This window comes from Gigantopelta aegis, chromosome 4, assembly GCF_016097555.1.
Source record: "Gigantopelta aegis isolate Gae_Host chromosome 4, Gae_host_genome, whole genome shotgun sequence".
NCBI lineage: Eukaryota > Metazoa > Mollusca > Gastropoda > Neomphalida > Peltospiridae > Gigantopelta > Gigantopelta aegis.
In genome coordinates, this window is record NC_054702.1 from 8532341 (window position 1) to 8546823 (window position 14483).

Below are 14483 nucleotides of genomic sequence, written 5' to 3' on the forward strand. Positions count from 1 at the left end.
GTACATTTACGGTAATGGACGAACCAGAAATAAAACACACACACACACATACAACACTTTTAAAATAGCAGACATATAGAATTATTGCAATAGTCTGGATGTTTCATCTGAATAAGCATTGGCATTGGTAAACAAAATGCTTCAATTTATTATTCTGAATGAATATCCTTACACTCGGAACTCTTCGGCCATTTTCACCCGAAAATAGCCGCAAATAGTTCCGGAAGTCTTGTTCATAGCAACAACACATGCGTAAACATGATCATCCGGGTTGTTTATAGTGTTGCTTGGCTACGCCAGCCATATTAGTTGCTCAATTTCTAAAATCTGAAACGTTTAATTTTGTGTGAAAAAGAGCCAGTAACTTCAAGATGTTCCAGGTTCGCGGAGAAGCAACGCCACATTGCAGTGGTGGTAGTTTACACAGACAGAAGGTAAACGTTAAACAGGAGGATGTTCCCTTTTCACATTTGTGCAACGTGTATTACAAACGCCACCAGGAGGTAAGACGCTGAAGTTCTGTCAACAAACGTAGAGATGCGCGTAGTTATAATAATGTTCATGGAATGCTCGGGATTTATCTTTTTGTTATTTTTTCAGAATTTCAGTCTGCTAAGAAAGAATTACTCCAACGCCTATCACGCACACGCACATAAATAAACACACATCAAATTCATCAGGATCATCCAATAGGATATTAAAATAATTAAGTCAAACGGCTGTAAAACTTGTACTTTTAATAATCTAATAAATGAAATTCTAACATTACCTGGACTACATTTTGGTTTTAACTTCAAAGTACATTGGCATGTTGATCATAAATATTGTAACAGAAAGTTGTAATGCAAGCCATTGACATTAAATTTGTGCATGCATTCGAATAGTCATGCTACTCATGGTATTTATCATGATCTGGGCACGGTTCCACAAAGTGATCTTAGTGCTAAGAATGCTCTAACTACATAGGTAGTTTTGCACTTACAGCTAAGATCATTTTGTTGAATGGGGCTCTGATTGTGAATGGCATTTTCACGTGGTGACAAAAATCAATCTCCAGTTTCATGACATAAGTTAAGATAGCATCAGATATATAAGTAACAAGAATAATTACATAGCAAATATTTAAACATACACATGATAGCATTGATAGTTTAATATATGGTACTTATTCAAATAATTTACAGCATGAAATAAGTTATTCAGTTAGTTATTTGTTGTAACATGATTGTAAAGCTGGATGAATACTATTCAGTGCTCGAAACACAAAAAAATATGGTGGCCCAAAAAATAATAATGGATTTTGGCAAATTATGGTACGAGCATGCTTTTAATGTGAAATATAAATATTAATAGTGGCTCATATGTTATAGCTCTAAAGAAGATTGCCCACATTTGGGCCACAAAAGCATGCCAGTTGATAGTAACGTCATGTGTGAAACATGTCCCTGTAACAAGAAGTCTTAAACTGTGTTCAAGTGCTTGGAAACAGGAAATTTCCAACTTATCAAACCGTAATTGCTGAGACTATTAATTATACTGTTCATGTGTAGTTCATGAAATTCTGTGTTAACTGTGGTTTTAAATTTCACATAATAAATAAATAAATAAAAAAAAGCACAATAAATAAAAAAATAAAAAAAAATAAAAAAGCACAAACTTCCCGGCACTTCCATATTCAACTTTTTGCATGGATGTTTTACCCCGTCCCCCCTCCTTCTGTGGGTTATTCGTTTAGGGAGAAGTGATTATTTTGAGATGATCCCTTATGTAGCTGATAGGACCCGTTTAATGAAACCAGAAGATGGTAGCGTCCATGCAACCTTTTAATATATGACTGATACTTATCTTTGCTATACAAATTGGAAAACACTGGTTTAATAGACATCTTCGAAGATGTACCAATCCAATCAAAACTCTTTTGCCTATTTAATTTATTATTAATTAGAAACAGTCCACTTTTGTAAGGTAATAGATAACATATCACATCGTCTGATAAGGCTAACTCATTTATACTGTTCATATAGTTATGAAAACAAAATGGAAAAGAATTTAATAGAGGCTCTCTAGCCTACACAAATGAGCTTGTTATGGAAATCAGCGAAGTCGGTCAAATTGTCTTGATAGTTCATAACTATCAGCCTACAATGCTTACATGAGGTCCTAAAAATGGCAAACGTGTAACTTCTACTGTCTTTAAAAGAGAAATGAAAGTTAGACAAAGACAATTTAAAAATAAAGGGAATAATTAAAATAAGGGGAAAAAATTATGATAGGTATTTAGGAATAGGCCTAGGTCTCGTTTTTGCGTTTATTATTTTTCTTTTTTTATCTTTTAAAAAAAGAAATAAAACTTCATTTAAATATTTGTATTTTAGCCTGAGATGAATGAATATACATAGAGGTTATTACCTTTTTTTTTTTTCGGTATCGTCAATATCATATATTAGGAATAAGAATTGTATTTTGCGAGCCTCTGGCGAGCATAATACATTATTTTTATTCCTAATATATGATATTGACGATACCGAAATACACGAGGGTAATAATCTCTTTATCATATAAGCTCAAGCTTAATACAACATGTTTTTGTAAACTGTACACGCAACTTTAATCCCAGTCCTCCATTACTAGATATTCAAATGACGTAAGAATATGTAGCGCGGTGTATTTTTGAATGAAAATGACGTCAAACTCGAATAACGTCATTTTGGATGTCCTTACATCAAAATAAAGTTATGCCTAACGTTTTTTGTTTTCTGAACGCTGGACAGCTTTCAGTGTCAAATTGCCATTGAAATGTTTTTATTTGATGACTGAATCCATACGTCAACCATGGAGTGTCACGCAAGTATGTTTGCTTAAATGCCAATAAACCTAGTGCCGAGACCTCGACTAATTTACATCTAATTTGCAAGGTTATCAAATTCTCAAAGTATGTGATCTGAAAAATATCACATACTTTGATTGCACTGAAAATGTAAGATATTATATGATAAATGTATATATGTACAAAATATAGTAACAGTTATCATAGCCGACTTTAATTTTTGTTTGTTTCAATACGCTTGTTAGAAAGTCACAGACCATGTGACTGGAACATGATTTGATGTGCATTACTCTGGCATATTGACCAATCAGAACTATCGGGGTCAGATTATTTTTACTCTTGAAACTCTTGACATGTTACCCATTTATGATGGTGTTTAAAATTAAGTGTTTTGTTTAGATTATCTTTATTATGGTATCCCATGTTTGGAATGAAATCCTTTGTAATGAAAGATTTTGTCGGTGTTTGTATATTTTTTTTAGCAACAACATTGGGATCATTCTTCATCAGTAACATAACTTTGACCTGACATAGATGTCAAAGCCGTTCATAACTGGTAGTGATAGGACAAATGACATATTACATGTAAAATTACATATTTAATGTTGAGGTATGGAGACTGGTGGTGTAATTGTTGAATTAACAATGCCATGTGAATATCAATGCCCCAATCAACACTATCAATTGAACTAATTGTAAGCCTGTGTTTAACAACTTATTTAAAAAATAAAATAATATGAGGGATCTAATTGCACACCTGAGATGCTTGGGTCGTAGTTCTAATTGAACCACCTCTGCGGAACCATTGGGTTTTACTCATCCCAACTATCCAAATCATGCTTGTTGTACATAATAATGAAATGCAAGACAAGTTGATTCCTACACGTTTAGCTGCACATTTATCTTAAAGGAATGTGTCACGTCAGGAATTAGTCATAGAACTGAAGAAAGAAACGTACCTGATTTTTGAATGATGATGAAATAGGCATGCATCGCAATGTTCTGTAATAATATCCATCCCAGTAAACCAACAATAAGTATATATATCTTATTTTTCAATACAGAATAAACCACCATTGTCAAAATGGTTGAAATAAGTATATCATGTTTTGTCCATGCATTAACCTACGTACTGAAATAATAATTAGAGTGTTTTCTTAGTTAATTGGTCTATCGTGTAGTTGCCTCCACATGTGATTCCTGATTGGCAGGTGTATGTTATGTTTTAATAAAAACAAATGTTTATACACATCTGTATTTGTTGCTTATTTCTTTAATTGGTTTGCCATTCAAGGGAAATAGTCTTCAGGTATGATTCAGTACTACGGAAATTCGTTAAACAGGACACTTTTAAGAAAAAAAACCTGTCCAGATAATCGAGATCTCACTATATATACATATATATTAATTTTAACTTTTTAACTTTTATACCAGACACATTTGACATCTTACAAAGGATTTTATTGTGGATTTTGTATGACATTATATACATGTATACTGCAAAAGGCTTGCTTGCTTACTGTAGACTGATTGTACATAGGGAAATTGTTTATCAAACGGTAGGAATAAGTCAGATTTCCTAACTCATTATGTGAGATTAACAGATAAAAATAGCAGGTTATTGATATGGGATATTGGCTTTATCCTGTGTGAAAAGATTGGGGAATACTACTTGGCAAGCTTTGAGAGTTTCTCATTGTCACAAGATATCTTACATCATTAAGCTGTTATTTGGTAGCTCAGAGGTATAAAGCCCTTGTTTATGATGTGATAGCTGGACACATCATGTCTTTCCCTTTTCCTGCCAGTATCCCATACCTGGAACACCAAAGGCCTTGTTATGTACTGTGCTGTCCTGTCTGTGGGAAAGTGGATACAAAAATACATGTATATATTTCTGCTGTTCAGGAGTAGCCTATGTGGTAGCAGCAAGTTTCTGTTCTTGCTGTTTTAGCTAAATGGTAAAATAACTGTGTTACGCCAAATAATCATGGGTTAAAATCTGATGATGGTTTGTTCCTTTCTTTTAATATATTATTCATATTATTCACACTCAACACATTTTGATTTTAGTTATATGGTTAAGAACTTCAGAGATAAATTAGAGAGGAAACTACTGCTGCCACCCAGTGGGATATTTTCAATTAGAAACAAGGAATTGTTTTTATCAATCCCTGCAGTAAACAAAATGATTAAAAACACTCAGGCTTAATGAATAGACTGGGACCTATAATTCTTGAGTTTATTTATGTCAATTTGATTTCCTTGTTTTTATCCAGTTACGATTCAAACTAAGATGTTATTGTTAAAATGTGATACTTATTTGTCTTGTCCTTATTCTACAGGTTCAGGGACCACCACGTGCAGGTGCGTTCAAGCAGAAACAAACAGCACCCACAGCATTCAGAAAATTCTATGAACGAGGAGACTTCCCAATAGCACTGGAACATGATACAAAGGGCAACAAGATTGCATGGAAGGTATACAACCTAGGACATTTTTATACCTGCTCTAGCAATATAGTATGTGTAACACCATACTGTTGGAATCTGTTTCAGGTACCATGTGTTCAGTTCTTTTACATGAGATGTCACCCCAAAAAATCAATAGCGTGTCCAGAGCACAATATTTGCAAAACTTTAAATTCACATCAACTGCTTTCATTAATTTAAACTTATTTTCATGCTTATATCTAATTAAGGTTCAAGCATGCTGTCCTGGGCACACACCTTGGCTATCTGGGTTGTCTGTCCAGGACAGTGGGTTAGTCATCAGTTGTTAGTGGTTACTGACTGAGAGAGAAGAGGGTGTAGTGGTCTTACACCTACCCAATGAGTCATTAAAATTTGCTCTGGGTGGGAGCCGGTACCGGGCTGCAAACCCTGTACCACCCAGCCTTGTGTCTGAAGGCTTAACCACGACACCACCGAGGCCGGTCATTAACTGCCAATCAGTTATGTGGTGAACTGTAGTGCAGTCTTAAATAAAAGTTAAAAACATCAAAACATTGTTCGGTATGCAAATATAATGGGTGACGTGTTGATTATCTCCCTTTATCACCAAAAATTACGGTAATATGGGGAGTCTTCATTGTTTTTACATTATCATGCACTACTGGCAGATATTGACTATAAGTAACCTCAAATTCAGTGGTAGCGTTTAATAGCAGTAAATTAGGCAACATTTACCCTGGGCTCCACATCTTGACTGACTCACAAAATTGACTAATAAACAGAGGCTATTTCATGGTGTGTTTTTTAATTTGAGTGATGTACGAACACCATATTTTCATACATCCAGGCGTTCCGTGGGCCCGAGCATAGGCCCCTTCCCCACAAAAAGTGGCACTGAAAATTCCCAATTTCTCTACTAAAAATTCCCAATATATATTTAATTATGTCTATTCTAATAAATTAATTTAACAGTGGTGTGCTGCATCATTCAGTGGCCTGAAAACATGTCCCAAGTATGATTTACTTGCACTAATTTTCCCAACCCCATCAAAGATGGGACCCTGGTGAATTATTCTAGATAAATCCCTGCATCATGAGTTGACATAAAAATCATATTCGAAAAAACGTCATGAAATGGTCTACTTTTTACAAACATTATTACAAAAAGAAAGAAAAAGAAACTTAAGATCAAAAACATGTGATGGCATGCATTTGTTTTGATGAACTTGGGTAATTTTGCAGAAAATGTACTTGACCATGGACTTTGTAAAAAAAAAATCAGTAAAAAAAATTAGCCTTTAGTTAATAACAGTTAAATTAATAATTATATAAAAATAGTGCTGTCTTAGATATTCATCATTATTGCACTTCAAATCTATTTATGATAGGTGTCAATTTTTTAAATTATAATTTTCTTTTCAAAATAATATGACCCAATGCCTAATGGTAATCATCAAACTAAAAAACTAGAATAACACACTGATCTCAGTAATTAGAGCATAATAATTTACAAGGGAGGTAACTGAAGGCTGAACTAGTTCTATCTAAAATGTAAATATTATTTCTATATTTTCACTGTAGCTTAAATTCAGTGAAAATTTGACTTTTACAGTGATAATAAATTGGATAGTTTTATATATGGCAACACTGAATGTCAATACACAGCCACGGTAGCTTGAATTTTTTTTATGGTTAGAAAATAACGATTTCCCGGGAGAAACGTTTTTCCCGCGGGAGACTTAATCAAATACCGGGAGTCTCCTGCGGAATCCGGGAGGGTTGACAGGTCTGCGGACATCGTGTGAAATATACCAGACCTCCCACCACGGGCTTCGCGTCTTTGCCAGACACCTCGACCCCCCCCCTGCAAAATTTCCTGCGCACGCCCCTGGTTTTACAATTCAGAGGCATTATTAGAACTAAATTGGATAGTTTTATATATCGCAACACTGAATGTCAATACAGCCTGTTGAATTAGCGGCAACACGCTTCGTAGCCATTACGATGACAACAAACATAATAAAACGTCATTTTATAAACTCCATGTGCTTTTTTAAACAATATAAATATTCCACAATTCTCGCCTTTGGCGAGGGTTTTACAACATTCATTTACAAGGGACAGATAATTCATAGCTCCTCGTAGCGAGTTGGTTATTCTCTTTATTACCCATTGTCAATTTTAACTGATTTTTAATGTAAAAATTCCTCTGCAGTCTACAACAAAGCCATCAGCCATTACGTCATATAATCTTACGCGCATTACATGACGTAATGTAAGTGACGTCATAGCATTAGCGACGTTCTTTTTACAGCCAAATGTTTACAGTACAAAATAATACAACTGTATTTGCATTTGAAAATAATAATTTTTATATATTACTAAAGCCGCTGCTTATGAAAATATACCATTTCATGTTTACGAAACAAATGAGTCCATTTTTTTTTGTAAATCTGTGTAGATCGTATAACGTATGTGTAATCTGACTCATGAATGGAAACATTATATGAATGAAAGTGAAGTTCCGGCCATAGCAAGCAACCAACCAGACGTCGTGATTTTTAAGCCAGCCAATCAATGGCTGTAGAAGCAATCTGCACACTGTGCAGAGATCGAAAAAATATTACCCCGTATATTTTAGCCCATATGAGTAATAAATGGCTTTAACACAGGGCTACATCCTGTCCCCAGGTTTAAATAAAAAGACTGATAGACTAAATTGCAGATCTGTCCGTCATATCAGTTGGAAGTTACTACATCACTGATTTATTATGACTGAATTTTACTGACAAATGCCGAGTATTATTTGACCAGAGTCATTATTATAACAATTATGTTTAATGTTTTTATCTTTTAATATTTACGTGTCTATACATAATTACTTTTTTAAAATATAGCACTGGTAATTCTACGCGCAAGTGAAGGTAGGCTGCCCCATCCTTATAGTGTCAAACAAAGTATATTAGCTACTCCATGGCATATTCTGTGTATAATTGCTATGTACGGTAATGATTCGGGGCCCCAACCCTGACGTTATGTATTGTTTTCCTGGGGCAATAAAAATTTAACCCCCCCCCCCCCCCCCAAAAAAAAACCCCAACAAAACAACAACAACAAAAAAACAAACAACAAAAAAAAAAAATCCAACTATGTTAGATAACTGGCAAGAATCTGGGTCTAAGAATATTAGGACTCAAATGACTTCACGATCAAGAAGGATAAGCCATCATTGTTTTGGGTGAAATTTTGAAACGTTTAGCAAAATGTTTTACCGTGCTCAAATGGAAGCAAATGTATGAATAACTCATCAGTAATTATTTGAGGAGACAAAGTAGACCATGTACATCAAAGTTACCTGTTTTATTGTGGAGTTAACCTTTAAGTATGTTTACCGTTCAATTTAATAATGATAAAGATCATGCTAAGCTAAATGTGTTGTGTAATTCACAGGTGGAGATTGAGAAACTGGACTACCACCATTACCTACCTCTGTTTTTTGACGGCTTTTGTGAAACTGTGCACCCGTATGAATTCTTTGCAAGGCAAGGTGTCCACGACATGCTGGAACATGGAGGCACAAAGATATTACCAGTTATCCCACAGTTAATTATTCCTATTAAAAGTAAGTCGAGATTAAACTGTTTTATATTCATTAGTTTGTGGTGCCATTTCACAATTACCATTATTGTTTTTGTTTACCAGTTGTATCTATGTATCTTCAGGAAATATTTTGTTTTTAAAATTTCGATTAGTGACTTGCTATCAATCTAAAATTAATTATAGTTGCTAGTATTTAACATTTTACAATTGTGAAGTGATTTCTAAAATCTACAAAGCAAGTTGCAATACGAAAGTGAACAGAAATGTTCCCAATCATGTTGTTAAGAATCATTAATTCATTTACTTTTATTTATTTTGTTTTTTAAATTCAATTTAATGTTAAATTAATTGTTTTATTAAGAATCATGACATTAATTTGTTTTGTTTTTTGTTTCATTTATAAAGTATTATGATATCAGGGTTAAATTAGACCATTTGACAAAATTGGGAGAAGTGGGAGTTTTCTCTCCAAATACATTAGGGAGGAGTAATGCATGAAGTCATTTATTTAATAAATCAAATACTGACCACAATTATTTTTTGGCTTATGCAAATATGAACTGAAAAAATTATAACACTGTATAACTCCATAAATAATGTGCTCTAAAGAAAAGTTTTTTGCCTGAATTGTCCCCTAGCATGATCCCTTAATATTAATTTGGTTGTTTTAAATGTATTTATAAGAAGAAAATGTATCATGTTAATCTGGTTTGATTGTTTTATTTACAAAGAATGCTTTGTTGTTTTATTTATACAGAATAATGTTAATATGATTTAGGTTTTTTAATATAACATATATATAATCATAATGTTAAATTTGGCTGTTGTTTTATTTATATAAAAGAATGCAATGCTAATTTAGTTGTTTCAATTATAATGAATCATAAGCTTGAATTTGGTTGTTTTATTTATAAATTATTATACTATTAATTAGTTTTAATTATATATAAAGAATCATAATATTGAATTTGGTTGTTTTATTTCTAAAGTATTATAATGTTAAAATAGGTTTTTTAAATTATAAATATATAAAGAATCTTAATTATGTTAAATTTGGTTGTTTTATTTATAAAGTATAGACAGGTTTATTAGCCAGTGACGTCAAAGTACTGTGCGTGGCCATGTTTATAATCACGTGATCGGTCCGCCATTAAGGGAGTGAAATTCGCACAATAATAACATGTGAAGGCATTGCATCTGAGTGCATTTTCAGTATTTATTACCATTTTAGTACATTTTGTGAAAGCAAAACCAGTATGTCGAATAATACAACCTCATTTAAAGATTTTAGATTCACATCAAAGTTGGTAGAAGTGTATTAATCATTAAAAACGTAAATAATAAAGCATGTATATAGCCCATATACGCGAATATAAAAGCATAATAAATAATTTAAACTTATGCAAGCAAATATACTTGTATAGCCTAATGTATTGAACATTAAAACAATATTTTAGCCTCAGCGGACAAGGGTATAAGATGACACCCCCCCCCCCCCCCCACACACACACACCAGCCTAAGCTTCTGTTTTGTTTGTACTTGCCTTGGTCATCACCAGTAAGTGTCAAAGGGGTTCGTTATGTAATTAACTAGTATAAAGAAAATTTTATGACTAACCAGAAGCGCATTTTCGAGGTATTGTGTATGATTAATTTTTAATTATTTTTTTCCAAGAAAAAAAAAATAATTTTAAAAATATATATTATAATTATAAAATAATAACAAATAAATAAATAAATTCATTAATTTTTTATTTTATTTATTAATTAATTAATAATAAAAATAATATAATAAATAAATAAAATAAAAAATAATTATTTTTAAAATTTGACGAAATGGGTGGGGTGCGATTTTTGGTGTGGCATGCATGCGTGTTACATCAGTAAATTTTTTTATCATGTTATCGCACACATTTAACACCATAATAACTTGTATGTATATATATAAAAAAATAAAATAAAATAAAATAAAAATGAATAAGAGATAAATATTTGGGTGTTAACTGTGCCCCACTTAATCCCCATGTGATCACATCTGGAATATCCCAGAGCTAATAATAGTAACAGCTAAACGTTGACATCTACTCTAGATCTATGGTCAGTCTATCTTTTTTCAAAATGATACACCACCTTTTCTACAAATGTACATAATTGAAATACTTTTCTATATTTTAGGATGCATTCAGTAAAGTTTCACTTAATAATCATTAAAATTATTCACACTTGGGTGTGTAATTTATTCGCTATGCTTTTGTATTGGCGTGTATAGGTGTTTTATTATATATGTTTTTAATCATTCACAGATTTCCACCGATATTGATATGAATATACAATCTTTAAATGAGGTTGAATTATCCAAAAGACTGGTTTTGCATTTGCAGAACGTTCCAAAAAAGTCATAAAACCTGAAATTGCACCCAGCTGCAATGCCGTCACGTTATTGTTGCGTGAATTTTACTCCCTTAATGGCGGCCATACGGTTACGCCATCTATCGACAACATCATAAACTGCTGGGCAACAATCGTAAAAAAATCTGTCTATTATAAAGTTAATTTGGTTTTAATAATAAAGTATTATAATGTTAATTTGGTTGTTTTATTTATAAAGTATTATAATGTTAATATATTTTTTAAATTATAAATATAATCTTAATTAAATTTGGGTATTTTATTTATAAAGTATCATATTAAATTTGGTTGCTTTCTTTATAAAGTATTACAATGTTTAATTTGGTTGTTTATGTATAACATATTATTACAATGTAAACTGGTTGTTTTCCAGATGCGTTGAACACGCGGAACCCCCGAGTATTGTGTCCCACACTGAAAGCCCTGCAGCATCTTGTCATATCGGGTGACATGGTTGGGGAAGCACTAGTTCCCTACTACAGACAAATATTGCCAGTTCTGAACATTTTCAAAAACAAGAACTGTAGGTGTACTTTGTTACTACTATAGTTTTATTATAATTAGATAAATCTCAAGTCATTTGTATCATAGATCACTTCAGTTAAGAAGTCAGATATTTATGTCACAAGTTTACAGAAAATACAATTGTTTGTAGTTTGAATATTAACCTAATCTGTACAATATACTCCTGAGAGTTATGTTCAATTCTGACAGCACCAATATTTTAGTACTATTGCTTGTATTTTAATAGTAAACTAATTTGTAAAACTAATGGTTATCTCTAAATCTGACATCACCAATGTTTTAGTGTTTAAGTAAACAACTTTGTATTTCCTCTCATCATTTCCCAGTAGATAGCAAATTTATTGCGACCATTGAAACTACATTTTGTTTACTAAATGTGGACGAAGGCATTACTTTTATTTTTATAGGAATTAAAAAATTTATGTTTCTTACATCTATTATATAAACTGTTGTTTATGCACTACATACAGATGAATTCCTGTCTTTGCTCCATATGTAATGGTCCTGGAATTTTGGAGAAATGTCCTGGAAAGTCCTGGGAATTTCCTGGAATTTAGTTAAACTACAATTGTATGAACCCTGCAACATGTTTGTGGTTATCTTGGTGTTTGTAATAGCTAAAAAATTAATTACATGTGAAACAAAAAGATGTACTTCGTAAACTAGGATTAGTGGCTTTAAACCTCAGGCTTGTCTCTAACTTGTGGTGTGAAATATTGAACAACCTGCACTTCCCCTGTAACACTGATTAGTCTGAGGAGTGTGATATTCCCCCAAATAATTTTAGAGGAGGTGATTAATCACTTGCCTGGGTTTTTAAAAAAGGAAAGTCTGAAACATTGATAAATATTTTCACCAGTATTAATTTGCTTTCAGTGAACTCAGGAGACGGGATTGATTACAGCCAGCAGAAGCGTGAAAACATTGGCGACTTGATTCAGGAGACTCTGGAGGCGTTTGAGAGGCATGGGGGGGAGGACGCGTTCATCAACATCAAGTACATGGTCCCCACGTACGAGTCGTGTATGCTCAACTGATGGGGTCACGAGCGACGCCACCTGTACACACCTGTGATGGAGCTGCGGCAACTCGCGGCTGCGTTTTCTTCTGTGATGCTCATTGCCAAAAGTTAAAATAGCATATTGTCCTCCTACACCATGGCGGATCTCCTATCATAAGACAGTTACAGCTAGCTACCTTTTGTATTGTAAAGATTCCACTTCATTTACAAAGACTTTTTATTTCAAAATGAAATCTTATTTTTGTATCGTAAAGATTCTGTTTCATTCACAGATATTTCTTATTTTAAAAAGAAATCCTTTTCTGAGGTGTTTATCATCTACAAAGCTTTTATCAACTTAGGTTTAACGATGTTGGTTGTTTGATTATTCTAAAGTAAGCTAACCATTAATGCTATATTTAGGGTTAATTGAAAAATATTTTGTTGTATTTTGTAAAATTTTAATAACTGCCTTCTTCGGTTTAGTTTAAAATCTACTTGCTAATGGGTAACTGGGTAAAAATATTGATGTTTTACTTGTATATGCAATTTTCTTAAATAATCGTTTGTTTCATCTTCAGTTTGGCAAATACATTTAATATAATAAAACTAAATTCCTTTGTTATTACTATATTTTGCAATAGAAGTGTATAATAATGTTGACTGTGATATATTTTGACTTTAGTATTGTACCCATTATTATGTGTAGTATTTGAAGATTCTATGTGTTGTACAGTAATACATTGTTACAGTACAATTATCTTTTTTTCAACTCTGCATTCACACTGAAATCATTCACTCCCCTACCATATTATATTCTTCCCATTTTTTGTAAATAATATATTATTTCTACATTATTAATATTTTATTTCTATAAAGTACACAAATGAAATATAAGCATACCTGTAAATAAAACTACTACATAAAAAGCCAAAATGTGTAGACCGAATTGGTATTAAAAGAAAAGTTACTTCCAAAATTCATTTGTCTGGATTACATAAACGTTACAGTTTATATCGCTCCACATTTTAGTACCAAAAAGTTCATAAATATTTTAAATTGCCATAATTAAACACTGTAATTACTGGTGTATATTATAATAAATTATTAAAATATTATGGTTGTTATACTTTTGCATTATGTTTAGTTTGCTAATTGATTAATACAATCTCCAGAGACTCCATAGTATTATATTTATATACTGTTATATACATATGGGCCAAATTTATGAACTTAGGTGATTATTGCACATGTCTTAAACATGGACAAAATATGTTAGTGAAAGTTAAAGTTTTGTTTCCTTTTTTTACACCACCACTAGAGCACACTGATCAATTAATCATCACCTGTCACACATTTGGTAATATTGACCCATAGACTGGGAAGTAAATTATTTTTCCATTAGCAGTAAGCTAAGGATGTATTTTTCCCACAGGACAGCAGTCTGCTTTTGATAGACCAGTGATGGGGCACCACTTGGTTGCCAAGGTGGTTCAACCCTATAACTCGAGGATTCAGACGAGGACTCTTCCAGCTGAGCTAGATCTGTTTGTACATGACTAGACAACTGTGTTTAGTGTAAATCGGTAAAACCCAGCTGTTTAGGAAAGTTACACAGGACTTATACCTCTATTTATTGTAAATGAGTTTTAAAACCCCCCAGCTGTTT

At 32.6% G+C, this 14483-nt stretch overlaps 1 protein-coding gene across 2 annotated transcripts; it reads left to right on the forward strand.

The window, feature by feature from the left end:
* Positions 1–273: 273 nt before the first annotated feature.
* Positions 274–13932, forward strand: LOC121372614 (parkin coregulated gene protein homolog). 2 transcript variants are annotated; one of them, XM_041499037.1, is made up of 5 exons: positions 274–503; positions 5173–5307; positions 8731–8902; positions 11663–11812; positions 12691–13932. In XM_041499037.1, the coding sequence occupies exons 1-5, from the start codon at positions 372–374 to the stop codon at positions 12849–12851; spliced, it is 750 nt and encodes a 249-aa protein (XP_041354971.1). In that variant the 5' UTR covers positions 274–371; the 3' UTR covers positions 12852–13932. The 2 variants fall into 2 exon arrangements, with proteins under 2 accessions (XP_041354971.1, XP_041354972.1); XM_041499038.1 differs by having other exon boundaries at positions 278–434.
* The last annotated feature ends 551 nt before the right edge of the window (positions 13933–14483 follow it).

Coding starts and splice junctions, on each gene's coding strand:
- LOC121372614 (XM_041499037.1), top strand. CDS start 372: ATGTTCCAGGTTCGCGGAGAAGCAACGCCACATTGCAGTGGTGGTAGT. Junction 504..5,172: donor ATTACAAACGCCACCAGGAG/GTAAGACGCTGA, acceptor CTTATTCTACAG/GTTCAGGGACCACCACGTGC. Junction 8,903..11,662: donor GTTAATTATTCCTATTAAAA/GTAAGTCGAGAT, acceptor GTTGTTTTCCAG/ATGCGTTGAACACGCGGAAC.